The sequence below is a fragment of the Balearica regulorum genome, chromosome 2, assembly GCF_011004875.1.
Source record: "Balearica regulorum gibbericeps isolate bBalReg1 chromosome 2, bBalReg1.pri, whole genome shotgun sequence".
NCBI classification, from domain to species: Eukaryota; Metazoa; Chordata; class Aves; order Gruiformes; family Gruidae; genus Balearica; species Balearica regulorum.
The window spans coordinates 129,488,172-129,515,316 of NC_046185.1; the positions used below are offsets into that span (position 1 = coordinate 129,488,172).

At 42.1% G+C, this 27,145-nt stretch overlaps 1 protein-coding gene across 5 annotated transcripts in view; it reads right to left on the minus strand.

The window, feature by feature from the left end:
- The window catches only part of GALNT15 (polypeptide N-acetylgalactosaminyltransferase 15), a 28,713-nt gene extending 3,207 nt beyond the window's left edge, over nucleotides 1–25,506 (minus strand). The window contains exons 1-10 of one of the 5 annotated variants that reach the window (XM_075745874.1): nucleotides 25,364–25,453; nucleotides 23,875–24,420; nucleotides 18,018–18,184; nucleotides 17,101–17,305; nucleotides 7,887–8,054; nucleotides 7,164–7,281; nucleotides 6,185–6,379; nucleotides 2,403–2,534; nucleotides 1,245–1,346; nucleotides 249–389 (exon numbers count right to left, since the gene is read on the minus strand). In XM_075745874.1, the coding sequence (XP_075601989.1) occupies nucleotides 249–389; nucleotides 1,245–1,346; nucleotides 2,403–2,534; nucleotides 6,185–6,379; nucleotides 7,164–7,281; nucleotides 7,887–8,054; nucleotides 17,101–17,305; nucleotides 18,018–18,184; nucleotides 23,875–24,420; nucleotides 25,364–25,389 (1,800 nt within the window). In that variant the 5' untranslated portion in view covers nucleotides 25,390–25,453. Of the gene's footprint in view, nucleotides 1–248; nucleotides 390–1,244; nucleotides 1,347–2,402; nucleotides 2,535–6,184; nucleotides 6,380–7,163; nucleotides 7,282–7,886; nucleotides 8,055–17,100; nucleotides 17,306–18,017; nucleotides 18,185–23,874; nucleotides 24,421–24,626; nucleotides 24,936–25,363 lie in introns of those variants that run through there. The other 4 variants (XM_075745875.1, XM_075745876.1, XM_075745877.1 and 1 more) reach the window with 4 other exon arrangements.
- Between the last annotated feature and the right edge of the window lie 1,639 nt (nucleotides 25,507–27,145).

Below are 27,145 nucleotides of genomic sequence, written 5' to 3' on the forward strand. Positions count from 1 at the left end.
ACAGTTAAAGCCAGGACATAAGAATTTAGGTAGGATTCCTGTAATTTGTATTTTTAAACCAAATTAATTTCACATAGACAGTGTAAATGAGCAAGACTCATCCTAAATTTCCTGGGTGAAAATGGTACAGAAGTGAAACTGGCTCTTCAAATACCCCATCCCTTCCCCGCACACAAATCCTGTCAGTCACCCAGTGATCCCACCGTCACTGACAGCTGCCCTCCCCTCATGGCAGAGTCACTACTGACCTCCTGGATATCCCAGCGCTGGTGGCTGTTGTCTGTCTCCTTTGTACAGTTTTGAGGGATAACCTTCCCGTGTCTGACATCAAAGCAAAACAGCGGAGCAGAACCAAGCCGGATTTCCTTCATGCTGTTATATTCAAAGTGCTGGAAAAGGGAGGGTTTGTTTGAGCAACGAAGGAAGGACATCCAAATTCATTTTTAAACGCTAATTCCAAAAATAATTTCCTGTACATGTTTGTTAAGATGCAACCCAAACATGAGCGATGGAGACCCAACAACCTTGACCCTGCAAAGCAATCCCTCCTGCTAGCTAATGCTGGCATAACTATTTACCTAAGGAAAAGCTTTGTGGACTGTAATTATGTATAAAGTAAACCCATCCTATAATAAAATTTTCTAGTTTAATAAATATTTGAACAGAAGGGTGTTTCTGACAGTGTCCACACACATTGCAGTTAGAAATGTGCCTGCAGCTCACCCTGAGCTCAGTGTGAGCAGCAAAACTTGCTTGGGACTTAGAGTAAATATCTGCAGTTGGTCTGTATTGGTTTGGCTTCTCTTTATGCATGAACTTGCTAATCTAATGCGAGCTTGGGAGTCTACCTGAATTTCTTTCCTGTCTCTGACTGCTGTTTAGGCATTAAACTGCATTTTTAGGCACCAGTGGGGAAACCCATTCCCGTTATTCTAGAATTGTTATGTATTTTTTACTCCCAGGCTTCTGTTCTCCAGACAGTACCAAAAATACTAACCAAGACGCACTTAGTGATGTCTGCTGGAGCAAAGTGTGGGGATTTGGCCTCAGTGACACATAGCATGTTGCGCTTTTTCAAATGACAGCTGCCAAAGAGTGGGCATCATTGCCTTAGCACATGCCTGATTTTGAACACAGCAGTATTTCCACTAATGCCAACCCAGCCATTTACACATTGAGGTGACTGTTTTCTGGACGGATCCCTCGAGCTGATACAGTTCCTATATACGTCAAGTATACAGTACCTGGGTGAGACTGTCACTGCAAGGGGAGAGTTCGATAGAGCCTTCTGCAATGGCCCTTCCAGGTTTGTAATCCGCACAGAAGCCAACACCAGTATTGTAAAGCTGTAAGTAAAGGTTTATACTGAAATAAAGCACAATCAGATACAAACAAAATATCTTTCAGCTGCCTTTTTTTGTGATTGTATTCCTTTCTGATATATGTTTTAGTCACAATTCAGGCAATATTAGATCTTGCATACTGATCTGATATAAAAGGCAGAGTCTCACCAAAGGTCAGTGTTACCCAGTCCGTTTTGTTTAAGTTAGAGATACCCACTTCTGGTTTTGACTACGATGATAGTTAAAAGAAATCTGTCAAAACTTTTATGCTAATGGAAAATTGCACTTCAACTGGACACCATATGCAGAAAACCCCAAGATATTCCGGAAGAAAAAACCATGTAACAATTCCTGTGATCCACACTCAGTTTTTACACTCTTCTCAAGCAAACTTTTATAATAAAAACTAGATGAAATAGTAAAAGGACAAAGTAAAATTGGCTACAGATATCAGAGTGTGACTTAATTAGTGGACCTTGTTGCCTTGTTAGGGGCAAATCTCTTCCATTAAGGCTGCCTGGATATTTTAATGGATGATAATTATCACCTTTGGTGTTTAAAAACACCCAAACTTTGAGAAGATGACCTCCTGTACACAGTCTGCGAAAGACCTGCTATTGCTACCACCTCTACCTTTGGGGGAAGTGCAGGACCGAAGAAATGCTTTTTGCTCTTCGTGCACATGGGTCAGCACAGAGATGTTTCAGCTGCTGTTGTGGTTGCTGCCTGCATGAGGCAACACAATTCTTTCCTTTACTAATGGCACCTAACGAACCTAAGGTTAGGATTCTCTGAGCTGTAACACTGAACGGAGTCAGACAATCTGGGTTCAGCTCCTAGCTGGCTTTCGACATTTATGTGAGAATTCGGACCAGCTGCTGTCTCCTCTGTGCTTTCATTTCTCCTTCCATCCTCGTTGCATTGTCTGTTTGGACAATAAACTTTTCAAAGCAGGAACAGCCTCTTATTGTATGCTCCCTGAGTACTAGTACATGGAAACGATACTGGGGTCTTTGAACAATGCAAAACCACTAATCATTCCAGTGTGTTTTCTCTCACCTTGCCTGAGAATCTTGGTGTGTCTTCAGGTTGGGAGAGCTCAGGGTACACATTTGATATAAACCAATGGAAATCTCTACAGCCCAGTCTCTTCTGCAGCTGAAGGCGCTCACTGCAGTCTGGCTTCTCTGCCTTCATGGAGAAAGCATGGGGGGAACAAGGTTACCAGTGTATTTGTTTTGGAGATGCTGGAAATAAAAATGACTACATAGGAATTATTTCTACTACCTCGTCTATCCTGCATGTTATAGATATTGATATGTATCTCTCATCAGTACGTAAAGGGGGAAGGACCAGCTATAGCCTTCCTCCAACTTTGTGCTAAAACAGCATTTAGTCTGGCACTGTGACAGAAGTAAATGTTTCAGAAGTTGCATACACTGTGAAAACAAGTATTTCCTCTAAAAATGATGATTATCTTGCAAGATAAGTCACTCTTTGTCATCTTTTTAATTAAAAAGTCCAGGCCAATTCTGATACTTGTTACACTGAAATCAGTGGGATTCTATCAGATTGTCATTCAGTAGAGAATTTGCCCCACTGATTAAAATTCAATTTCCTGGCTTTTAACAGCCCAAATTACCCAGTTATTGTTAGTCCTCCATGATCAGAGGATGTAAGTGATGACAAAGTTTAGCCCAAAATAGAGTCTATCACATTATTATCTGACAGTTACTAAATCTAGTAAGTGCATGTGGTTTGCAGCTATAAAGGCATAAAACCTTTCCTATGAGTTATGAGTTTTGTTGAATTATATACACATCATATCAACTCTCACCCTTCCTGGTAGCAACTCTGTTCTGAAAAAAGACAAGTGCCTTCAACCCTTGGTGCAGCTACGGGCACCTGCACTGCAAAGGACTGACAGTCTGAATATTTGAGGATATTTAGCACTGAAGGTGGCTAACGGGGTTCTGAAAACCTCTAAGCAGGTAAGTGTCTAATCCTTCAGTTTCAAAACCACACAAAACACTTTTCTAAATCTCTCAGTGCCCAAATACTAAAAATATCTCACCACCCTTAAGAGTCTCTCTCCTCTTTCTTGTCAGCAGTTGCTCTCCCCCTTCACATTTCTACTTTTTAAAAATGCAGTTTTGGATTCCAGGAAACTGATCTGGATTCCTAAGTCAGAAATTAAAATTGGTAACATAAGCAAAGAATTGCCCATAAATAACTTTTCCTCAGACCAGCTATTTCTCTGCATCCATAAGAAAGAAAAAAGGACTTTGCAACATGGCTGGAAAACACTGACAAATGAAGGGCCTTGGAAATCAAGCGAGAGGTATCAGTTTGTAAAGACAGAGCTCAGTCATGCCACATGGCACTGTTTGCCAGCCCCTGTCAGCTGCACAGGCAAAGCTCAACAGTGGCAATACGTTAAAGAGAACCTTACAGTTTAGTATCAGTCTTAGATTCAACAAGCATAACAACAAAGTTCAGCCATTCAGCACCACACAAACCTGTCCCCGAGAGGTTTTCTTGGAAGAGGGAAACAGAGAAGTAAAATGCTTCCTCTAAAAAGAGAGGTTTCTCATGAGACTGCTTTGGCTGAAGAAGGCAATGGCAGTAAATGTCATTTTGTCATACTAGTTACAGTCTGCATTTGATGCCGAATAAATGGTGTAAATAATGTAAAGAAAGTTATTATCCCTGCAAACCAAACTGAAAGGAAACTGTGCTTGTAAATTAAATAAACAAACCACACAAGAAAAGGAGAAAAAGAGACGGTGGCTGAAATAGTGAAGACCCTAATTCATCTGCATTAATGCTAACACCACGTGCATCCTGTGCAGGATGCGATTCAGACCATAAAACGGGAAGACTTATAAAGCAACCTAAATGGGGGTCACTAGTTATTTTCTGCAGTGGGCAACGTTGGCGGTCAAGGCTTACAGAGATTTTTGTTAGTGGCCAATAGGTGTCTCTGCTCAGCCTCTGGGTGCCATAAATCCCTGCAGGGCCCATCTGCAGCTGAGCGGCAATAATGTCATTGCTTGCTTGTGTCTTTTGAATAACATCCTGCTGCACTGACATACTGAAAATATTGGCTGTGAAAGAAAGGAACAGAGAAAAGGGCCTTTTATGTTATGGTATGCTGAGCACAGAGATCGTAAAATTGATCATTTGAAGGAGCATCATTCTTAGAAGTACTAAAAGTATTCTGGCTAGAATAAACTCCCGGGCAAAAGGTCATGGTGCTTACAGCTAGTAAACTGTATCATTGGTGGCTGGAGGTTTTAGTACAGAAAATTGCTTCTGACTTGACAAGAAAGACCTTCAGGTAATTATTAAAAGATTAAGGACCTAACTGCCCATCTTAAAAAGACTTGGGCCCTCCTTTCAATTACATGGCTGTAACCCTTGGGAGTCAATTGGCAAACTTCTGGCCAGTGGAGTTCAAACCTACAACATCAACAAGGAGGGAGAGGCTTTTAAAAAAAGGTTAAAATAGTATAAAAAAAGAAATGTGACAGTCTCAGACTCTAGGATTAGCACAGCAGGCTGACTGGAGAGGCAGATCCACCGGTGGAGTGTAAGGAGGTCAGACTAGGTGACAGGAGAGAAGCCACGCCAATGCACAGCCCTTTTCCTCTCCCCACTACAATGCAGCTCCTGCTGGATCTGGCTTTCTTAGATGATGGCCAGCAGTGCAATGGCTGAGGCATGCAGAACTGAATGGGAAACTTTGCACAGGCACCTACCCATGCTCTGCCTAACTGTTTACAGTGAATCTTTCTTCTTAAAAGCGTGGCATTGTTAAACGAACAAGACGAATGATAGTTTTCATTCACAAGTGCTCACAAGTTTGTCCAGTGCCTTGTAGGAGAGGATATCATTACAAGAAAAGGTATTGGAGCCAGAGAATTCCTGAGAACTGCAGCAGCATTAACAAATTCACATTACTAACAACTTAACATTAACAACATGAACAACATTAATGACAGCTGCATGACTCCCAATAAACAAACATCCACTGGTTTGTAATACACGGGATATACAGTCCCTTGACTGATCCTGATCTGCAATGGATTATACAGTGACTTAAAAACAAGTGTGGCCGTTCTGTAGTTGTTGGATGCTGTGTAGCCTGCAGATGGTTGAAGTGTGGCTGCGTGCCAGGGCTACGCCACACACCTGGCTGCAAGCCTGTCTTAGCGTACAGGCTGCTGGGAATCTGAATCCCTGGAGGTCAGACTGCTGTCTGCACAGAGCTTCTGATGAAGAAGTAACTTGTAAATAGTGGCTATGTTGAGATCTGACTTTCTCATAGTTGCTTCTGGATACCTGTCAGTTCAGGAAAATATATGACTTTTTTTGTCACTATACCACTCAGATATGTTCCCTTCCATTAGGAGAGACACCACAGTTTGCCACATGCCCATGAATATTTCTGAATCTCCTCATGACTCACATGAGGAAGACCTTCAGTAGCAAAGAATGAATCCTCTAGGAAAGTCCTTTGAGCACACAGTGCTGCTAGCTTCCACTTCAGATGCACTGCAACCCTCCATGTACTACTGGTGGCAAAATAAATCACAGCTTGGTGGGCAAGCTGAAGAAGGAGTCATACTCTAAGAGATTTGATAACTTCAGCAAACAACAGCAAGGTACAAGTTTCTCTCTTTCCTTCCACTGGAAGGTTTCATAAAAAAGACTATCTCCAGCACCATACACATTGAATGTTTGACTACACACAGACACCTCCACCCCTATTCCACCCCCGTCACCTACCTCAACACACAGTCCTTCCCTCAGAAACAAACAACTACATATGTCTTTACCTTGCTAATTAAGAAAGCCAATGTGTCGTGCTTGTAGAAGTTCTCTTTAAAAGAGCCCAGCCAGGTCTCTGCTATTCGGATTTTGTTCCTCACAATGGCCTCTTCATAGGAGAAAGCACGGGGAAAGTGATTTCGATAGACATGCCCAACTCGGGAGCATGGAATAATTTCTACAGAGCCACCACAGAGCCAGGTCTGAAACACAGGTGAAGGCACAAAAAGACATTACCTTATTTAGATTACCTTTATCTAAAAAGGAGAAGGTCCTTTACTATAGACTCTGCCTCAGGAAATCCTAATCTGGACATTGCTGGAAACAGCAAGAGCATTATTATGTGCTTCCTCATACACTGTTCCCCACAGATACAGAGACAGAAGATAATGGGCAAGACAGGCCTTTGATTTGACCCAGAATGGCTATTTATATGCTTTTATGTTTTTATGTGCACAGCCAGTGCAGTGTAGTGAAGAGACCTGGGGGCACACCTTCTTTTGTCTGGGAAATTAAAGACTCTATGCCCTTTGTGTTTGCAATTTTCATTGCTTTTAAATATCAGTTACTCTTTGCATTCAGCAAAAATCAATGCAAACAATTTAATATAAACAATTTGATATTAAAACTACACGTTGGCAAAGAAATAAAGCTACTCTCCCTTTGGTGCATGTTACGTGCCAAAAAAGAAGAGGCAGCTTTCAGAAGGTGCCAAAACCAGTGACTCTATCCTCAGGCGGAGAGTGATAGCCAGTGAAACTTCCTTCTCCTGACATAATGCTCCTAACTCACAGCAGCTGCATGTTCTTGTGTAGTCCTGACAGACCACAGACTGTGGGGGTAGATTTCTGGGAGTAAAGTGATATTCTCCATACCCCAAGACATTCTGCACTTAACTGCTTTTATAAATTGCTTCTTGCCTTTTCATTCAGGTTCCTTAAAAGCTCAATAGTTACCAGAGCTTCATGTTTTAATTAAGGTTCTTACCCTTATAGATAGCTCCAGATTTTCTGCTCCCCACATGGTCATGTCAGAATCGTAAGCTCCAGTGTTTTGGAAGTAATGTCGATCCACAGCCACCACTGCACCAGCTACCACAGGACTCCTGCACAGAAAACAGTTTGGAAGTGAACACCTTCAGTTTTGGATAGGGAATTATGTGAAGGATGAAAATCCTGCCATTTTCACAGAGATAGTATTGCAAAATGATTGAATACTACTCCATATAAGCTTGAATGAATTGATTATCTTATCAAAAGAAAGAACAACTGGAACTGAATTCTAAGATTTGCTTGGGGAAGGGAGTCAAGAGCTGAATTATTAAATAATGCTCAGTGCAGTGGGAAATGATACATACACCCCAAAAAACCAGACAAACAGATAACGATTAAGACATTTCTTTTAACTCTGCATGATCCATCTTTTGGTTTCCCTACAAACCTCCACCTGACCTTATCTGGTCAGGTTGTATACTGGTTGTCTCAATGTGTGGAAAATAGTTGTCATGTTGAAAGTATGACTGCACTTTAGTTAGAATGCTTACTAAAGGCCAAAAGAACTCAGTGTAAACCAAAAACCTATCCCTTCAAAAAAACATTAACCGAGCATAGGCAAGTAACCACGTCTCTCTTCTGTTAGCTGGAAGATGTCCCAAATTGTACAGTTTTGCTGCTGAGCTGAGCGGAGGCATATTGGGTGATGGACTGTTACCTGATAGGGCTGATGGAAGACTGTCGTACCTTCTCTTCATGCTCTGGCACTGGTTCCCAATGAAAATCTAGTTTCCAATCAAAAACACCCCGATGCAGGCCCACAGAGTGATAGTACTGAAAAGTCTTCCAGTCTATGACATCTATGACAGGCGAGACGACACTGTTTCTGAAAAAGACAGTATCATTTATTTTCAAAGCCAAAGCACAAATGAAGTTCACTACTCTGTTAGTGAACTGTAGTTCTCCTTTTTGACACTGTCAAGCAGAAGCACTCCTCCCGTATTTTCCCTGGTGATAGAAGCTCAGGTGCTCAGTGCGGGGGAATACTGAGCCTGCAGTGAGGAATCTAAAGATCAATAATTTATTGATAACCTGTACCTTGCATTGTCATTTAAAGCTATTCAGGACTTTGCTACGAGTTAACCATCAGAATTCTTACAAAGTTATTTCACACAGAGGCCCCAACCTCTGATGATATAGGCTTTGCATGGATGCAAAGTTTATAGCAAAAGGTTATTTTGGACTCACACACTTTACTATCCTTTGATTTTCCTGTAGATATTCCACACGCTTCATGAGTTTGTCACTTCAGGCCAATGAAGAGTGCACTTATCCTGATTTTGTTCTGCTGGTTGTTTTGCAAAAACATTTGTCACCAAGGCCATAAACCAGCTTCTGTTTGTATTTTATCACAAGCTCAAAATGCTCTTGCAAATGCACTGTCCAGTGTGGAATCTACTTTTAAGAACCAGAACAGAGCCATTGTACCATAAGCAGCTGTCCTGGTTTCAGCTGAGAGAGTTAATCTTCTTCATAGTAGCTAGTATGGGGATATGTTCTGGATTTGTGCTGGAGACGGTGCTGATAATATAGAGATGTTTTTGTTCTATGGACCTATTGTTGAGCAGCGCTTACACAGAGCCAAGGCCTTTTCTGCTTCTCACACTGCCCTGCCAGCGGGATGGCTGGGGGTGCGCAAGAAGTTGGGAGGAGACACAGACAGGACAGGTGACCCAAACTGACCAAAGGGATATTCCATACTATATGACATCATGCTCAGTTTATAAGGAGCTTGGGGGAAGAGGAAGGGCGGGGGGGGGGGGGGGGGGGGGGGGTCGGCAGTGTTTGGAGCGATGGCATTTGTCTTCCCAAGTAACCGTTACGTGTGACAGAGCCCTGCTTTCCTGGGGATGGCTGAACACCTGCCTGCCCATGGGAAGTGGTGAATGAATTCCTTGCTTTGCTTTGCTTTTGTGTGTGGCTTTTGCTTTACTTATTAAACTGTCTTTATCTCAACCCAGGAGTTTTCTCACTTTAACTTTTCCAATTCTCTCCCCCATCCCAATGTGGGGGAGTGAGCAAGTGGCTGCGTGGTGTTCAGCTGCCGGCTGGGGTAAAACCATGACAGCAGCAATCCTCCAATTCATTTCCAACTTGAGTTAAATTTGGATTAGTCTGAGAAGAGGTATTGGACATTTCCCCATGGCAAACATGTCATGGTATTTCAGTGTGCTTGAACATCATCTTGGAATTAACTGGTAGTTCAGAAGAGCCATCAGCGTTCCTTGTTTCCAGGTCATTGACGTATCATATTTGGAAATTTTCAGAGTATAAATGCAATGGTATTAGGGACTGCAGGAAAAAAAGTGTTGAAGAACAACATTAGCCATTTCTTCTCTGTTATGCTAAAAAGGACAGCCTCTGGTGTCAGTGTAAGGGCTTGCCTTTAGACAGAAGGTCCTCTGAAGAAAAATCAGTAACATTTGCTATGGATTAAAGTACACTGGAAAAATTACTCTTGTTCTAGAGTAAGAATATCCATATAGGAAATTATTCTGGAGTAGCTCTTTCCCTAGAAAATAACTTCCTGTTGAAACTGAGAGAGAAAAATAAAATGGTCAATTTTGGGGTAAAAAGTAGAAGGTTTTATATCCTCTTTTGAAGATTTATATTTTAGTCAGAGATCACTCTTGATAGAAATATGCTTAAAACATAATATTATCAATGAAGGTCATCTCAGACAACTCCAACGCAGTGAGCCCTTTGTAGTTATCCATGGCAGAGACCAGAACCAGCTGAGGAAGATGGTAGCTCTGAGTGATGTCAATGTAATCTTGACGTATTTTCTCTGCCTTCTCAATCACAAGAGTAATGTCTTTTTCAGTATTGGGGTGGGAGGAAACTCCAAATTTTGTTTTATCACAGTTGCCATTTCCTGTAGAGAATTTTAGAAGCCCGTGAAGAAACAGAGACTACTGATTGTCAGTGAATTGTATGAAGATGGACTGTGCAGAGGATAGCATTAAAATGACTCAGTTATTCCTTTGTTTCCTAATAAAAGCAGACTGTCCTATGATGAGCTAAAGGCAGAAAGATTTAAAATAGAGAAGTGATTATATTTCTCCATTCAGGTGTAAAACCAGCCTTTGTAATATGTAACAATAGGCACTCTTAAAAACAAGCATTGGGTTTATAAATAGATGAGAAAATGTTATGGTCACCCACAACATTTGTAGGCATATACATTAAGGCAGTGATTTGCTGTCATTGTCCCACAGGACTCAAGAAGAAATGGAAAGAAATTATACTAAAAATAATAAAGCTGATATCCTCTGCTGATTCTCTTGATGATACCCCTCTGATACAGTTTGGTATTCAGGATAGGAGCAACCACCTCAAATGCAAGCCAGCAGGAGCCTTTCTACTGAAAGCTGTATTTAACCTTTACTTGCTAATAGCATGAAAAGTAAGCTAACTGCTTCTAGAAGTTACTAAAAGTTAGTGTCCTGATGGACTCATGCAAGCGCATGTTTTTTCTTTGATAGGCTGAGAAAAATCCAGCTAACAAGTTAAATGGATTTCATATGACTAAACTTGAAAAAAAAAGAAAAGAAGTGAAAAGTCACTGTAATTGTAATTTCTACAGCCTGCTGCATTCTCCAGTGTATAAGCATCTCTGACAACTGTCTGGTTAGGAGCGTAGTTGGAGTTGTACCTCAGCTTGTTGCTACTTGCTGAAATGCATGCTATCTATTGCTACTTGACTATCCATTCTCATTCAGACAGGACTGAGAAACTAATGACCCCAGGGTAGTTTATTTTACAACTTCAGAGTCAAGAGGGAAATATTAGCAGGGCGTATTTGAGTGGAAGCTAGAGGAGGCAATATAGACTAAACCATTCAGAAAACCTTGACCATAAAGACTAGACCACGTATGCATATCCAGGATAGGTTAGACAGAGACAATGTGGATACTCAGAGTTACACTCAATATATTCTGGATCAGATGATCCAGACATTTCAGACTATCCTACATTTTCATATCCAACCATTTAAAACCTGTCCTTCTTTTTAGATCCACCTTAAATCCGTTGCCACTATAAAACTCCAAACTCCAATGATGCTGCTAGCATCAGTGCAACCGCTCATAAGAGTAAGCACCACAGCAGTAGTTCTTGTCAAAATAATCCTTTATTTTTAATGGATGCTTTTGTTTTGCTTGCTATTGGGCATTGATCCTTCAATGCTATTCCAGAAAAATACCTGCAGTGATGTGATGGATTCTGATGGTTTGGAGACCAAGCAATTAGCCAAACTATCTGCAAATTACGACATGGAAAATTACAGTGTTTAAGATAGCTGAAAAAACTCACCAGATAGGTCACATTCTACCCTGGCTAAATTCGATGATAAACCTGAACAAAATAAAATCTAATCTCCTTTCCCACAAAATTATACAGTACAAACTGATAACTGTGGTTTAGAGCTATTACTCTAGTAGCTCTTTCAGAATGCCAAGATTAATAGTTTTCAAGAGTATGTTTGGAAGTGTAATGCTAGATCTTCACCCAGCATAAACTGGTGTAGCTCTGCTGAAACCAGTGGAAACAAACCTTCTTAAAACTTGAAATATTGGGAGTGTCTTTCTGATCTGAACTAGAGGAATCCAGTAACTTTATCTTGTGTGAAAACTGGTCAATGTCCAATTTTAATCTTAATCAAGCAGTGCTTTACATATCTTTTGGTATTAATGCTTTTTAAAATAAAAGATCTGCATATGCAATGATGGTTTGATGTTGTGTGGTTCTAAATGCAAATTTGCAGCAGAAGGTAATTGAAAGTTGGAAAATGTTCTTAGCTATTCTCTCTGTTTTTAACCGGGTAACTGGCAGACAGTCAGCAGCTTCTCGGCACTTTGAAATGAAACACACACTGGCAAACTACTGCTAATTTTACTCTGTGGAATCCAAGGCAAGGAAAAAAACAGGAAATTCAAATACAACTAGCAGCAAGGCTTTGAACTGTTTGACTAATTTGTGAATATTTCAAATGCTTGGAACACACATGAACTACAAAAGGTCACAATTCCATGAAAAAGAGCAACCCAAACAAGAACAATTTCCTGGTTTGGGATTTCTCAACCAAATACAATCGAGAATGAAATGTCTTCTCATGACCCTTTACAGTTACCATGGACATTATGTTCTTTTCTATTTTTAGAATAAGTAACATAAGGAGAGGAAGATTTAATTAACACATCTGTTTTGAAGTTTTAGATACACTGTTTTTTGAAAGTGCTTTTTATTGATTTATACTTTCTTTTGCTGGGAAGGGAAGAGATTTTAATCTGTTTAAATCCCCTTTTAAATAAGGAGGAACAAAAAAAACAAACAAACCAAACCACCATCCAAACATGAAAATGATGTATTTTCCTCAACTAGTTTCAGAGTGGATCATTCCCTGCAAAAGTTAGATAGCTGGGAAATCCAGGCAGTTCAAGTTCTCTGGCTCTGCACATAGTCAAAACTTCAGTAAGTAACTGAGAACCCAGGCCAGTTCCACAGCACGCTGCATTTTCACTGAAAGCACTTGCTGACTGGCCGAAATCTTCAGAGAAATAGTACCGCAAAACATTCAAAATCAGATAAGGTTAACAAAAAGATAAAATGCAGTGATCAGGAATGGTAAAGGTACGGTATAAAGGATTACTTAAATACTGCCTTACAGACCAACTCCAGACTAACTTAGGGCATATGAAGAGTCTCCTTGAACTGATGGACTACTCATATGCTAACACTAAACATATACTTCAAATCTCTGCCAGGTAGAGTGCTGAGGGAATGCTTTACTTAAAAAAAAAAGAAAATCTTTTGAACCTGTCTTTTTTTGTTAAAATATTCAAATTTGTATGTGGGGTACCAAAATCTGTAGGAGCAACCAATACCTTTCTACACTGGACAACCAGGGCACTGTGCCATGAATCATACCTAAATCCTCATTGCTCCTACTTTTGGCAGTAATATTTGCTTTTGACTTCAGATTCTCATATTCTGTTTCTTTACTTCAACTTTTTTAAAATAGGTCACCTACTGATCCTGATCAGCTGTGAAAGATTGTAAAGAGATAGCATATCTTCACATAACATACCATGTAAATGCAGAACATTAATTTACTGGATTTGAAATCCAGTGTGACCAACAAATGGGGGATATAAAAGGATCAGGCAAAAAGAGAAGTCCCAGGAAACAGGCTGTTATATGTGAAGTATATGGAAGGTTTTCAAAACAAGGAAAGTAGCACGGAAATGCATGCTCAGATGCTGAGTTGTGTGGGCTCTGGATGAATAACATCATGCTTCCCTGAGCCTGTGAGAAGGTAGAAAACAGATGGCTTATGTATTTGGTAGCTCAAAAAGCTGGGGTATGAGCCACTGAGAAGTGGAGAATCAGATGAAAAAAGATGAAGGAGCTGTTCAACTTTAGTGCAAAATATCTCCCTTCTCTCTAGTGTATTACCATAAAACTAGAACCACACAGAACTTTTCTAGAGACCAGAACTCTCTCTCTCTCTGTATCTGCAACTAGCAGCTCCCATTCACTCCTGAATGGGAGCAAACCGCAGATGAGATACCTTCCAGTGCTATGTTCACTTCTTGTTCTGTTTAACAGCATTTTCATTAAAGATTAGTGAGCTACAATCATGGTGCTGAGTAGAGGCACTTTGAATTTTCGAAACTAGATAGGCTTCTTTTAATAATATCACAGGCTTCTGTTTCCTGACATGATATTTGAGCTATGGCACAGGCAGTGCGTGAGCACAGAGTGAAACGGCCCTTGCAACGAGGAGCAGGGGAAAGGTCCTAAGGGCAAGCCACCCCTTTGCAAGCCACCCATCTGCCACAGTTATGGTGCCCCTGCCTTTTTTAGAGGTGGAATTCCTTGTCTAGGATATAATCAAGTCCACACCACACTTGGGATCTTTTTTCTTTTTTCTTTTTTTTTTTTTAAATCATCCCTCTTCGGCATGATAGTCACTGTTTTTAGGTTAAAGGAACAACCTTTTCAAGGCTTTGTGGCACAGTTCATTATATGCTCCCTCTGCCTTTCACTGCCTTTGGACTGAATACAAAATAGCAGCAGTCTGCTGCAGTCTCCTGGAAAAGGCAAACCCCTCAAAAGACGACTGTAATAATTGCACAGCTGCATTACTATGCACCATGCTACTCACCTGGAATTATCCTGGAACACAAACAGTTGTCAAATGAAATGATCTGTGGGGCATCTCATCTAGTTTTCTAATGTTGTCCAGGTGCCTACAGTATTCATCCTTGAATAATCAAAATGTCAAGGGATGCTTTCCAACCACTGAACCATTCTCTAGGTGATATACTAAGCTGATGCACAGTTCCCAGTCAATTTGTTAGGTATGGTTCACAGATCTAGTTCCACTCAAGGTGCCCATAAATGCATGTGTAGTGATTTTAGAAAGACTGAATACTTTTTGGGAAAATAATTTTGATTGGATTAGTGAATAAAACCATCACCTAGAGCAAGTCAAAATGAAATGTCATCACTCAGAGCAAGTCAAATATCTGTCAAGTATTCCCATATCTGTAAAACTGGAATAATTTTTCTCGTGTTTGTGCTATCATAACCACAGACTACTCAGAACTGGGGATATCTCCCTTTTTGTGAGTATGTTCAGCTCACAGTGAGGTCTCAGTTTGATCAAGGATCTCTTGGCATCGCTCTAAGACAGGTCACAGCAATAGTGGTAGGTCTGATTAGGAGCCTAGAAAATTAAGCTTATTCACAGTTTACAAAGTTAAAATCTCCCTCCAGCTCCACTAAGCTCCTGCAAAGGTTTGAGTTTTGGAAAGGCTGCATTTTTCCTTGCCAGCAAACAACTCCATCTCTCACTCAAGGTGATTAAGTGTTTTCCCATCCTGTCTCTCCAGCAAAAGTGCATGAGTTGCAGCTTGATTGGTACATTAAGAAGAGGAATGATGGATATTTCACCAGTCACTGTAAGCTTTTTTTTTTCACTGTACTTTCCTCATTTGGGTAGTCTCAGGGAGTGCACATGATTCAATTTAACAGCTCCTCAACTGCTAAATGAAGCCAAGTTGACTATGCTAATGCTTTACATTTCCATAGTGATCTCCATGCAAGAATTACAAGCAATTTGGGGAAAAATCATGAATTAACTTCCTTATCAGGTCAATGTTATTATCACCATTCTTCAGCTGGGGAAAGAAGGACACTGAGAGAAAGTGATTGCCAGATGCCTTAGAGCATGTCTTCCCTGTGCACTGGAGATGGCACAGGTTCTCCACGCTAGAAGCGATAAAGCTTCCAGAGTCAGACACGGTGACTGATACAGCATACAAAAAGGGATGGTTTAGACCATACTATTATCCAAACATCCTTCTACCTTTGCTCCATGGATCCAATTAGCCATTAGCTAACTCAGTGTTAAATTCGGCCCTCCCAGAGGAATGAATGAGCGTATGAGCCCTATAGGGGAAGAGAATCCCTTTCTCACCCCCTGGTGACAGTGCTACATAAATCTCAGAGCTATAGTAGGTTTGGTGGCTTTGCATTCCATAAGCAGGGATAATTTTTGACAGTGAATCACTACAATTGTGGTGGGGTCCTAACTTCTCTCTTGCCATTGTAACTCCCCCTTCACTATAGCTCTCCTCTGAGACTTTTTGTAACGCTTTTAATTTCAGCAATACTACCTTGAATAAGGACTGGCCGATTGATACAGATAGGAGTTTTGCATGAACATCAGTAATAGACTATAGCTCAAGGCAGAAGAATCATGAGGTATATTCATAATAAACCATCTAATAAGTCAGCAGACAAAAAAATATCTGCTTTTCCAAGGAAGATCTTTTAGAAAAGAATAGTCCTCTCATCCTAGGGCAGCATTACTCTTGCTTGCAGTGTTTTTAATGTTTCATCCAAATGATGTAATCATTTCTAAGAATTCAAATAAATTCTCTTATAAGCAAACATAATCAGCCATAAAAGTAGCTTGTTCCAGTGCTTGGGAACAGCCTTTGAAGGTCTTTAGTATGACTATTTAACAGCCTGGTAAGAGTTTTAAAGATGCATTTTTTCTTTTACCCCCTCAAACAATTATTCTTTTTTTCCCAAGTGGCTCATGGGTAATGATAGACAAGTTAATGTACAATTTATTCGTTCAGAAAAGTCCCTTTAATAAAGGATTTACTGCCATGTAATTCTTGAAACATTTTCAGTGACTTAATCTCTTTGAAGGACTTGGGGACTGCATAGATGAGCTCAGCTGTACAATAGAGAGCAGGCCCAAGCACCAACCTCAACATGAAAGACTCAGAAAATAAGAATTGGTATCTTCCCCTGTCAGTTTGGTGTCAGTGAAAGTACCTGTAACTAGCTAGAACTGTCTAGGCTGCCCAGAAAGTCTGGTTTTTTTCTGTGGAACAGAGACACTACAGGTGTCAGTGGTATGTAGCCAAACTGGCTCAGGAGGACAAAGCATTTTATCCTTGGCTTCATGACTGAGACAGCTAAAAAGTAAAAATAATGGAGTCTTGCAGTAGTTTCTCTGGTGGATGTTTGCCAATTTCCAAACAGCTTGAGACTGCAACCTTTTTAATTCAGACCACCAGGAAGCCTTCTTATAGCTCTGACTGGATACTAACTCTGACAGTTCAGTGATACTGTGTGTGAAGTGAGGGTTGTCAGCTGTATGACCTATCTTGCTTCCCACGTATCAGAGTGATGCGTGTGGTGATAAGGTAGAAAATAAAAGCAATGTGACCAGAAGGAAGAAGGTAACAAAGAGAGGATTAAAAAAAAATACCCAAATCTTTCCAAGTACGTCTGTTTCAGCAAAAATTAGCATATGGAGGGAGCTCAGAGGTCACGGGGATATTTACCGGTTGCTGGACAGCCTGGCTAGGAGGGGTTCCAGCCAGCCCTTCTGACACTCGCAGTGCGAATCCATGAAGACGAGCACGTCCCCAGTTGCCCGTGCAGCTCCTAGCATCCGACCTCGGATGACCCCAAGCCTCTTGTTGCTCCGGATGAGTTTCACACCATCCAGTTTAGAGATGTATTCACTCAGAGCTGACTTCAGGGGACCTGTCAGAAACAGAACGGTCACTGAAATGGTTTAGCTTTGAGTCAAACTGTTATAGAAAAGCAACAGGTAGTAGGAGATGCTACTTCTTGCTGGCAAAATGTTTTGGGGGCATGTGTTTTACATGGCCAAGTAGGCCGTGTTCCAAATATTCCCACAGCAGCATAAGAGTCAAAGAGAAATAGGGACTAATGGAAACTGAGATTCATTAGGTGTGAAGCTATTCCTGTGGGAAACTTAATAGCCTTCTCTCCCATTTTCAGCAAAAGGTGGATGCTCTCATCATCTCATAAAAGGCGCAGATCAGAGTGAGATACTACAGGTGTTTGGCTTTCCCAAGTGCTTTGGATTACTTTAGCAACGTGGAGTTTTTCACTCTACGCTTCAGCCAAAGTCCAAGCCTGGAAATTATTACAGCAGAACTGGTCCAGTGGGAAGGCTAAGATTTGCATACTGTGATCTTATTTGAAAGTAAGAATGTTCGGAATGATTGGAAATGATGGAGAAAAGAGAAACATATTTCAAAGTTGAAAGGCTAAGCTGAATTCTAGGGATGGGAGAGTGAAACCTGGCGGCCAGCTCAGGGCTCTGCTTAGCTCTCTTCCTGAGGGTCCTCTTTGCCTTCTGCTCTCCTCGTGCACTTCTTGGAGGAGGACAGTTTCTTCCCTGAAGCTCCAAAAAAAAAGAGTTCACATACAGAGAAATGGGAGCTACCTTGCTGGCTGAGATCGTCGACTAGGATGATATCCTTGAGGGAGGCCTTTGGGGCTGTGTCCATAATGCTGTGCACGGTTCGCAGCAGAGTAGACCAGGCTTCGTCATGGAAACAGATGATGACACTAGCAGTAGGCAGACTGGAGTCATATTCTTGCTGTAGGCACCTGCATGGGATCAAATGAGGGAAACACTGGAGACGCTGGTACAACTGGCTACTTCTTTCTCAGAGCAAAGTTGTAAGCTACACCTAAATGTTCAGGGATGGAAAGCAGTTTAAGATCTCAGCTCACTTCTAATGAAGAAAAGGCAGTATTAAGGTGTCCAAAACTGGAATACAAAGTGTAAATACAGGAATGACACTGTAAAAATTAAAATACAAAAAGAGAAAAGTTTTGCTGTGTTCTGGGATACTTTATTTCTGCTCTGGCTGCCTCAAAACACAGAGCTCAAACAGAAATGGTCCAGAAGGCAAAAAAAACCCCTGAAAAGACAATTAGACAAAGGAGAGCAGGGCATAAAGCAGGACAGTCAACCTCCACCAATTCCTCCATTTTCTCAAGTAACAGAGAAAAGGGCAAACTGAAATGCAGTACCTTTAAGACTAGCAAGTAAAATAACTCATCTGCACAACACATCAGTATACCTGTGGACTGCCTGACCAGGATCCTAGTGAATGAAGCCAACATCTCAGTCCTGTACAGGAAAGAAATGGATCCTTACATAGGCAATGAAAACAAATACAGATACATTTAAGAAAGTAAATGTATTTTCCCTATAAGGTTTGTACGGGTTGTTTTTTCCCATGAAAACAAATCACTGATGAATGAGGCTCCCAGCTGGGTCAATTCTCTCTGTGCCATTTTCTGCTACTTAATTTACAACTCCAGGTACTGACACAATCTACTGCAAGACACCTGGCAGCACAGGTCCTTGTATGGTGTCCAAGAGATGCCCCAGAGTGCCAGCTGCGGCCCACGGCTCCTCAGTTTTCCATGGGGCTAAGATTTTACCCATGCCATTGACGCAACTTCCATAAAAATGACTGTGAATTAGACGCTGCTTTGACAACTCAAGCATTTAAGAATGAAAACCACCTGCTATTCATTCTCACAGAAACTGTGTATGAAAACTACAAACCCTCATCAAATATGGCTGTTCCATAAATGTGAGTAAAGGATCTACAAAACACATTTGGCACAAAAAATGTTTTCTGATGTACCAGTATTGGTTCAGAGACACAGGACACCCTATACTGGCATGAGGACGCACATTTTCTAGAAAAGGCCTTTAAATGCCCATTGTAGAGATGCAAAGACTGTGCCTATATATCTGCTTTGCTTATATTAGAAAACACATTTTTAAATCTTTTCATTTCCTGAGTAGCAGCCATTCAGTTTCCTAACTCATTTAATCTCTAGCAGCAATAACTTCTTCAAGGATATTAGAGAACTGGCTGATTGTGGCCCATTGTTATTTCAGCATCTTTGTATTGCCAAGCAAATCATCGTACAGATTTTGCAGTGGTTCTGCAGAGCAGAAGCTCATGTAAGGGTTATCATTTTAATACTGCTATGTTTATTACAATTTACTTAGTGCTTCTATTCATGGACTGAAGCCCTGTGATGCTAGACACTATCCAGACACAAAGCTGCTTATCATTTAAGAGAATCCATAGTCTGAATGATTTAATAGCTAATGCAAATAGATGTATAGGTACATTTCTGGGAACATAAATTTTAAATGAGCACAATTGTAATAAATTATTATAGTTTATAATATTTCACATTAATATCTTTTTGTATAGAGAGGCAAATATTCTTGATTATTTTTACATTGTAATGAATCTATATTGTCCTTGGTTTACTAATTTTCCATAATCAATAAGGCTGTTATTTCACAATTTCATACGGGATAATTGTTTGCATTTTCAGCAGGATGGAGAAAAGGATACTCTCATGACTTGGCAGTGTTTGTATTTTCAGGCAGAAGAAGGTAATTAAGAAAAGTGAAGATCTGATGCAGTCCTTTTACTACCAGGCAGCTTCCAACCAGGAACATTCAGTACAGCTATAAGCATCTATATTTTGCACCATAATACTACAACGCCTTGTTGCTAGCACTGTGGTTATAGCAAGAAAACAAGGCTGTTGTGGAATCTTAATTGGAAAAGAGTTGAAAATAACTGTACTTGAATACATAACCTAGGTGGCGAGTGTTTAGTTGCCATGGAGATTGGCAAAGACTTGCAATATAGACATCGAATCTTCAGAAAAATGCAATAGTGTACTGGTACACAGAAATACTTTCCCTGTAATTTGGAGCAGTTTCATAGAGTGTCCATCATAAATTGGCATTTCAAAAAGTCAGGGCTGTGACTGATATGAGACATAGTGATTTAATCCAATTTGTGAAAAGTAAGGAATTGTCACATGCAGCAATTCTGACACGGGAAAGGCACTGCTGGCGGGGACTCCCAGTCACCTGCAGGAAAATGTCTTGTTGAGATTCAGCTCCCACCAGCATTCAAGCAGAAGCTATACTTTTGTAATGACACTTAAAACCTTTTTAGATACACTGTGAGTTTCTGTTTGCCTGGATACATTTGACACTCAAGCCCAAGAGAGGAAAAGAGATCTTTTTTTGGGTAGAACCCTCATCATAAAAGTCACAATGGCAGGCTTGATTCAGGTCCACTGTCCCAGGAGGGTGTACACAGCAGCTGGACCAGCTGAGAGCAGCAGAAAGCACTCTGAGGGATGAAGGTACCTCAGAGGATGAGCCTCAATGCAGAAGAACAACTTTCTAGTACAACTGGACAAGTTATTAGGCTTTTTCACCCAGAAACCTCTGGCTGTGTCAAAACTGGTACTTAAAGTAAAAGGGGCAAAAATCAGGTACCTGATTCATCTGTTGGGATATGTTTTACTGAGGGATCAGTAGGTGTGCTGGAAGAGACCATTTTATGCATCTACTTTCTGAAAAGTAGCACAAAACATTCACCTGGAAAGGCAGGCAAAGAGATGTGGGCTACATTAGAAGCTGGGGTCGGGTGAGAGACGTCTAAAGTATCGCTCTTCCAGGTGAGGAAGTTGGATCCCGGGCTGTCAAGGCACAACCCAGCCCACAGGCTCTGGTTTATTTCCAGCAGAGCTCTGTGCTCTTCACGTAAGAAGAAACTGTAGTTATGCTGCTCATTGCTCCAATGCAAAGCACAACAGACATCTTCATGCGATTTTCTAAGGAACAGCAGCTAAGTATATCTTATGGCATTTACCTTCTATCTTACACTCTGGTTTAAGAGTAAACATGAAGTATGCAAGTGTGAAGTTTGGCCAGCCTTATTTTACAGTATCTGGAAGTGCTTCGCAATTAGTAGGCATAGTTTCTGGTGTCAGAATCTGCCATCTAATTTCAAGTGAAACGAGAGAGACTGAGTCCATGGAGCTAACTCACTGAAATACCTCTAACTGGTTGGGTTCTCTCTAACTAAATAATATCAGACATTATTAGGAACAACATGAATCAAACAGAATAGAGTAATGGACAATTGATTCATTACTGGTTTGCTCTCATTTTACACTGCTATAGAACTGGACCGACATAATTGTGAGCTAGGACCCTGGAGTAAATTACACCTAAAAAATATCATTGTGGTTTGTGTGTTGTGCCATAAAGGACAGGACTGGCTTAGAGGTAGAACCCTGCTGCAGGTTTATGATCTGGATTTAGATCTGAACAACTGCAAAGCCTCAGGTATTCGGATCTGTGGTTTCAATCTGGGTTCTGTAAGCTGTGGTGTTGATAGCTCTTTAGGCTGTAACTAGTCAGAAAGGAAAATCCATCCAAGAGCTCTGAGAGCATGGCTTACCAAGATTGGTATTAACTAAACCTGTCTTTTGTTGGATGGCCCTTCAGCTGCCGGAGTAAAACTGGTGTTTGGCTCACATCACAGGCAGTAAACCAGGGTCATCATTCCTCCTTTGAACATTACATAGTTCAAAGAGTTGCCACTGAAGCATGGTGAAAAATAACTGAAATAATATTAGCATTTCATTATTCATTGGAATTACCCAAATTAACATTGAACCTAGCCAAAAAAGTGTGGAAAACACTGTTTCATTTCTCTTAAGATTAAATTAGAGCCACCAGCTGGCTTTAAATATGTGAAAATGACCACTAGAAAAAAATATTATATATATCTCATGTGTTACTTAAGATATTTTCTGGCACATCTTTCCACTGTGCCCTGGGAGGAAAGCTACAATAGTTTTTGTTACAGGAGGCAAGAAAAAAAGACACCCACTCACATCCCTTCCCCTCTCAGTACAGGTTAGTGGTTGACCTGCAGAGAAGGACCTGGGAGTTCTGGTGGACAACAAGCTCTCCATGAGCCAGCAGTGTGCCTTCATGGCCAAGAAGGTGCATTAAGAAGAACATGGCCAGCAGGTCAAGGGAGGTTCTCCTCCCCCTCTATTCTGCCCTGGTGAGGGCACATCTGGAGTGCTGTGTCCAGTGCTGGGCTCCCCAGTTGAAGAAGGACAAGGAACTGCTGGAGAGAGTCCAGTGGAGGGCTACAAGGATGATGAGGGGACTGGAGCATCTCTTTTATGAGGGAAGGCTGAGAGAGCTGGGTCTGTTTAGCCTGGAGAAGAGAAGGCTCAGGGGGATCTCATCAATGCTTATAAGTATCTAAAGGGTGGGTGTCAAGAGGATGGGGCCAGACTCTTTTCAGTGGTGCCCAGTGACAGGACAAGGGGCAACGGGCACAAACTGGAACACAGGAAGTTCCATCTGAACATGAGGAAAAACTTCTTCACTGTGAGGGTGACAGAGCACTGGAACAGGCTGCCCAGAGAGGTTGTGGAGTCTTCTTCTCTGGAGATACTCAAAACCCGCCTGGACGCCATCCTGTGCAACCTGCTGTAGGTGATCCTGCTTTAGCATGGGGGTTGGACTAGATGATCTCCAGAGGTCCCTTCTGAACCCTACCAATCTGTGAATCTGTGAGGAGCACCCTTCCTGCTGGACAACCCGGCACCCAGCACGGAGTGTGGCGCCGTTCGCCATGCGGATTCCTTTCCCGGCCCCAGCAGACAGACAGACAGACAAGCAGGCAGACAGACAGAGAGACAACCGGGGGGCACGGCCGGGGGCCGGGCCCACGCAGCACTCCCCTGCCGCCGCCCGGCACCTGCTGCGGCGGGGTTGCACACCCGCCCGCGGACGCCGGCAGGGGACGCTGCCGCCCGCCCGCGAGCGCCGTGTTGCCGTGGTAACGGGCCGGGCCGCCGTGGCCCGGCCGCCCGGTCGCTGCGGGAAGGCGGGGAGGGGGTGCGGGAGGCGCAGGTAACAGCATACATCAGCCGTCAGCTGGGTCGCGGTGCGACTTCGTCCCCTCCTTTCTGACCCGGCGTCCCTAGGAAGCCATTGCTGCTCTCCCGCACCCCTACCCCCCCGCACCCTCCATTTTTGCTGCCTGTCGGCTCCTGAGGGCTTGAAAACACCGTCGGTGTTTCGTGCAGCCTCCGTCGGCTACGGCAGCACCTGCCGCGGGCTCGGGGTCCCCGGGGACTGTGGCCCCAGGGCGGGAGCGGCCGTGGCTGGGCAGCCGCGGCGTGCCTGTGGGAGCCGGCTGGGGGGGCCGGGGCCGCGGGGGGGAGGCTGGGAGCGAACCGGGGTTTGGGTGGCGGGGGGGGGGGTGTTCCTCACACAGCATGGGGAAAAACGTTATTCCGAACCGGAGGGGAGGGTTTGATAGGAAAGGCGCGGGGTTTACAGGAGAGATTCACGGAGGGACGGTAACGGGGAAAGAGACAAGTTTTCCATCAGAGATGAAATAGGCTGTTTTACTTACAACGGGTGTCGTACCTCAGGCAGCTCCCTGCGCAGCGAGATCCGCTCGCTGAGCGCTTCGTTAAAGCCGTGGGTTTCCAGGCCGAGCGGCCGCTCCCCCGCAGCAGCCCCTTCCCCAGCCTGCAGAGGAAGGGCGAGGGGCTGGGACTCCGGGTTCCCCTCTGCCTTGGCCTCTGGCCGCCTGCCCTGCTGCTTCACCATGCGATAGCCCTTCCTGGCCTTGCTGTGGTTTCTTTTGCCGGTGGGTGACACAACGGCCACGATCAACTCATCCTCCCGCAGGGAGATGAAAGGTGATAGCCCATCCAAAGGGTAATACTGCTGGCTTTCTTCCTGGGTCTCCAGCATCTCTTGGGTCTCTGCAAAGTCCATCTGATACCCTTCCCGGGGGCTGAACTCCACAGGCTGGAAAGTCCCTTCCTTGCTCTGGTTGCCGGGTGGCGGATTCAGCGTTGTAACCATCAGTAGCAACAAGCCCAGCATCAGCAACAACAAGAGAAACTGCAGTTTACGTGATCCATATCTGCACTTCTTCCTCAAGAACATGCTGTTGGTGACAAAATGATACAGATGGTCATGTTAAATATCACTTGGATCTTTCTCAGACTCCAGTCCTCGGGTTGCAGCAAAGCCCTGGTTTTCACTATCTGCCAAGAGGATTTTTTTGCTCCCCTCACATTTCACTGATGCCGTTTCATGCTTTCCTCTCTATTTACAGACAAAATATAACATTTCTATTAATATTGCACTTACTGTAGTAAAAGGTAGCATGGATCCAACGAGATAAAGTAGATCCTTTATTATACAGAGTCCCAGCTCAGTTAGGAAAGTGCATGTTTAGCTGATGAAAAGAGTAGCTAAAGTGTTGATTTTTTTTTCCTTTTTAAATTCTAAGTAAAAAGAAATTCCATTTCTTATAGTTTCCTTCCAGAGTAGTTCCTGCTTCTTCAAAGTTTCCAGTTGCTGCCTGGACTGAAGCGCCTTATCTCTGTAAGCAGATCTGACAGCTCTCCCCCGTTCAGAGGCTTCAAGTTAACTGTGATCAACAGATGAGAACTAGTCGGTCCCTGACTTTGTTTCACACATAACTACGGCACTCAGTCAGGAAGCACTTTGCCAGACATAATACGGAGCAATGTGTGCGTCTTTCTCTTGGTCCTAATGCCCTCACTGTTCTTGTCCTATCAAATGGAAACTTTGTAAAAGCTGTAAGAGGTGAAATACAAGAAGCAAAATATTGTATTATAAAAGAAATCAAGGCACACCACGAATCGCTCCACTTCTGAATAGCCGTATTAAGCTAAGAATGCTCAGAGCAAGAAGCAAGAATTTTATAAAGTGAATAAAAGATTGAGTGTACATGATTTATTTAAGGTTAGATTTATTCATATGGTAATGTGCTAGCTGGAGTATATGAGTATATTTCATTTTCAATAAATATTTACAGCTCTGGGGATTTTAACACTGACATAAGGGTGCCAAATTATCACCTGGCAGGCTGAAGTTGTCTCCTCATCCATGAATTTGGTATTGCAGGGGAAGCAGCACTTCAAGTTTTCAATAGTCCAGGAATAACATGAGAAAGCCCAGCCTGGAACAACAACTACTGACACTGAGAGAAAACAACGTGTGTGATTAAAAGGGGAGCTCAGTCTCTGAGGCCTGTTTGCTAATATTGCTGGCACAGGGGCTAGTAGGCATGGGCTGTGGCATTTTTTGCTGTGAGGTGGATGCCTGTCCAATGGGAAAAGGGTGAGACAGTCCACGTGCTTCAGGGGCACACGCCTCTTGGTCTGGCACAGTTAAAGTATGAGTGTAATTCAGGTCTTACTGACCCTTTTGATGCTAGGGGCATGGGATGTGTTTTTTGCTTATTTTGTAATATTGGATGAGCAGAAAGCTCCAGCTCCAGGAGGCATGTGATTACTGGAGAACTTCCGTGTTCACCTTCTGTTAAAAAGTATATTTCTAGACATTATAGGTTAAAAAAACCCCCCACCCTGAAAACATGAATGCAGTATACTTTAAAGGGAACAAGGGATTTGTTCTTTTCTTCCTTCTTCCCCATTAATTCCCTGTAAGATCTTCTCTAAGTTCAGTCTATGGTTCCTGGTAAACGGCTTTAAAAAAATTTAAAATAAAAATGAGAGGACACCTGCTTTCAACTAAAATGAGTCATGGCCTTCAAAAGGAAGGACTGGATAGAGCACCTTAAAATTGCTGGAGGCATGTAGTGTCTGCCACTTCTGTGTGTACTCCTCTAACTGTCTTACACAGAATGCCTTGAGGTAGTGTGACCAGTCTGCTGTGTCTTGGCACCTTCCCTACCTCAGCTGTTCTTTAAAAGATATGAAACTGCTTTAATCATATCTTGGGTAGAAGGAAGATTTAGCCAATATTTTGATACTTCACCATTGTGTGTGTCTTCCTTTTTTAGCTTAAATTTCCAGAAAAGTAACATCCCAACCCACCTTCAGCCCTGAGAATATTGCTCTTTATCCTACTTTTCATAGGGAAAAAAGTATTGATGTTTTCAATTCAATAGGAAAGCAGCACACATTTGCATTAAAAAAACCCCTGAGTTCAAAAGCATTCATTTAAATAACAATATGTGTCAGCAAAAGAAAGACAAAATTAAATGGAAATGAAGAGACCTGTCCGAGACACTCTGCAAAAAGCTGGCACCAGCGACTTGCAAAAGGTTCAGTTCCACAGAGTCCCATTATCAGGCATATGGAAGAAAAGAAAATAAGAGAAAAAAGAAAAGGAGAAACTTAAGAGTGTGTGGAACAAATGGGAGAAAGTATTGCTGGCCTTTTTTCTTTTTTCACTTTTCTGATCTACCCAAGTATTTTGATTTAATTTAATTAATATTTTTGCCCTGGCTAAAATATTATAACAGGATGCTGCAACAACTCTGATCAAGATAATTCTAGCCTGCAGTGATAACTGCTGTATAAATTCATCCTGGTATGTTCTGTGTTGCTGAGCAAATCCACCTGGGTCTCTTGTGCAGCTGTATTTCAGCTACAGATGAAAAGAGACCCAATTAACAAATTTACAGCAATCTTTGCTACTTTTGGGGCAGAGCTGATAGGTAACATTATCACTGAAACATACGCATATGGAATCTGGCCTTTGAATATATTCTGACCATTTTAACAAAGAAGAAATGAACAATTACAGAAGATATTTGGAGGTTAGTCTAGTCAATTAAACGTGCAAGTATGAAACAATGAGTGGCACACTTCCAGCAGCCTCTATTCCCTGCC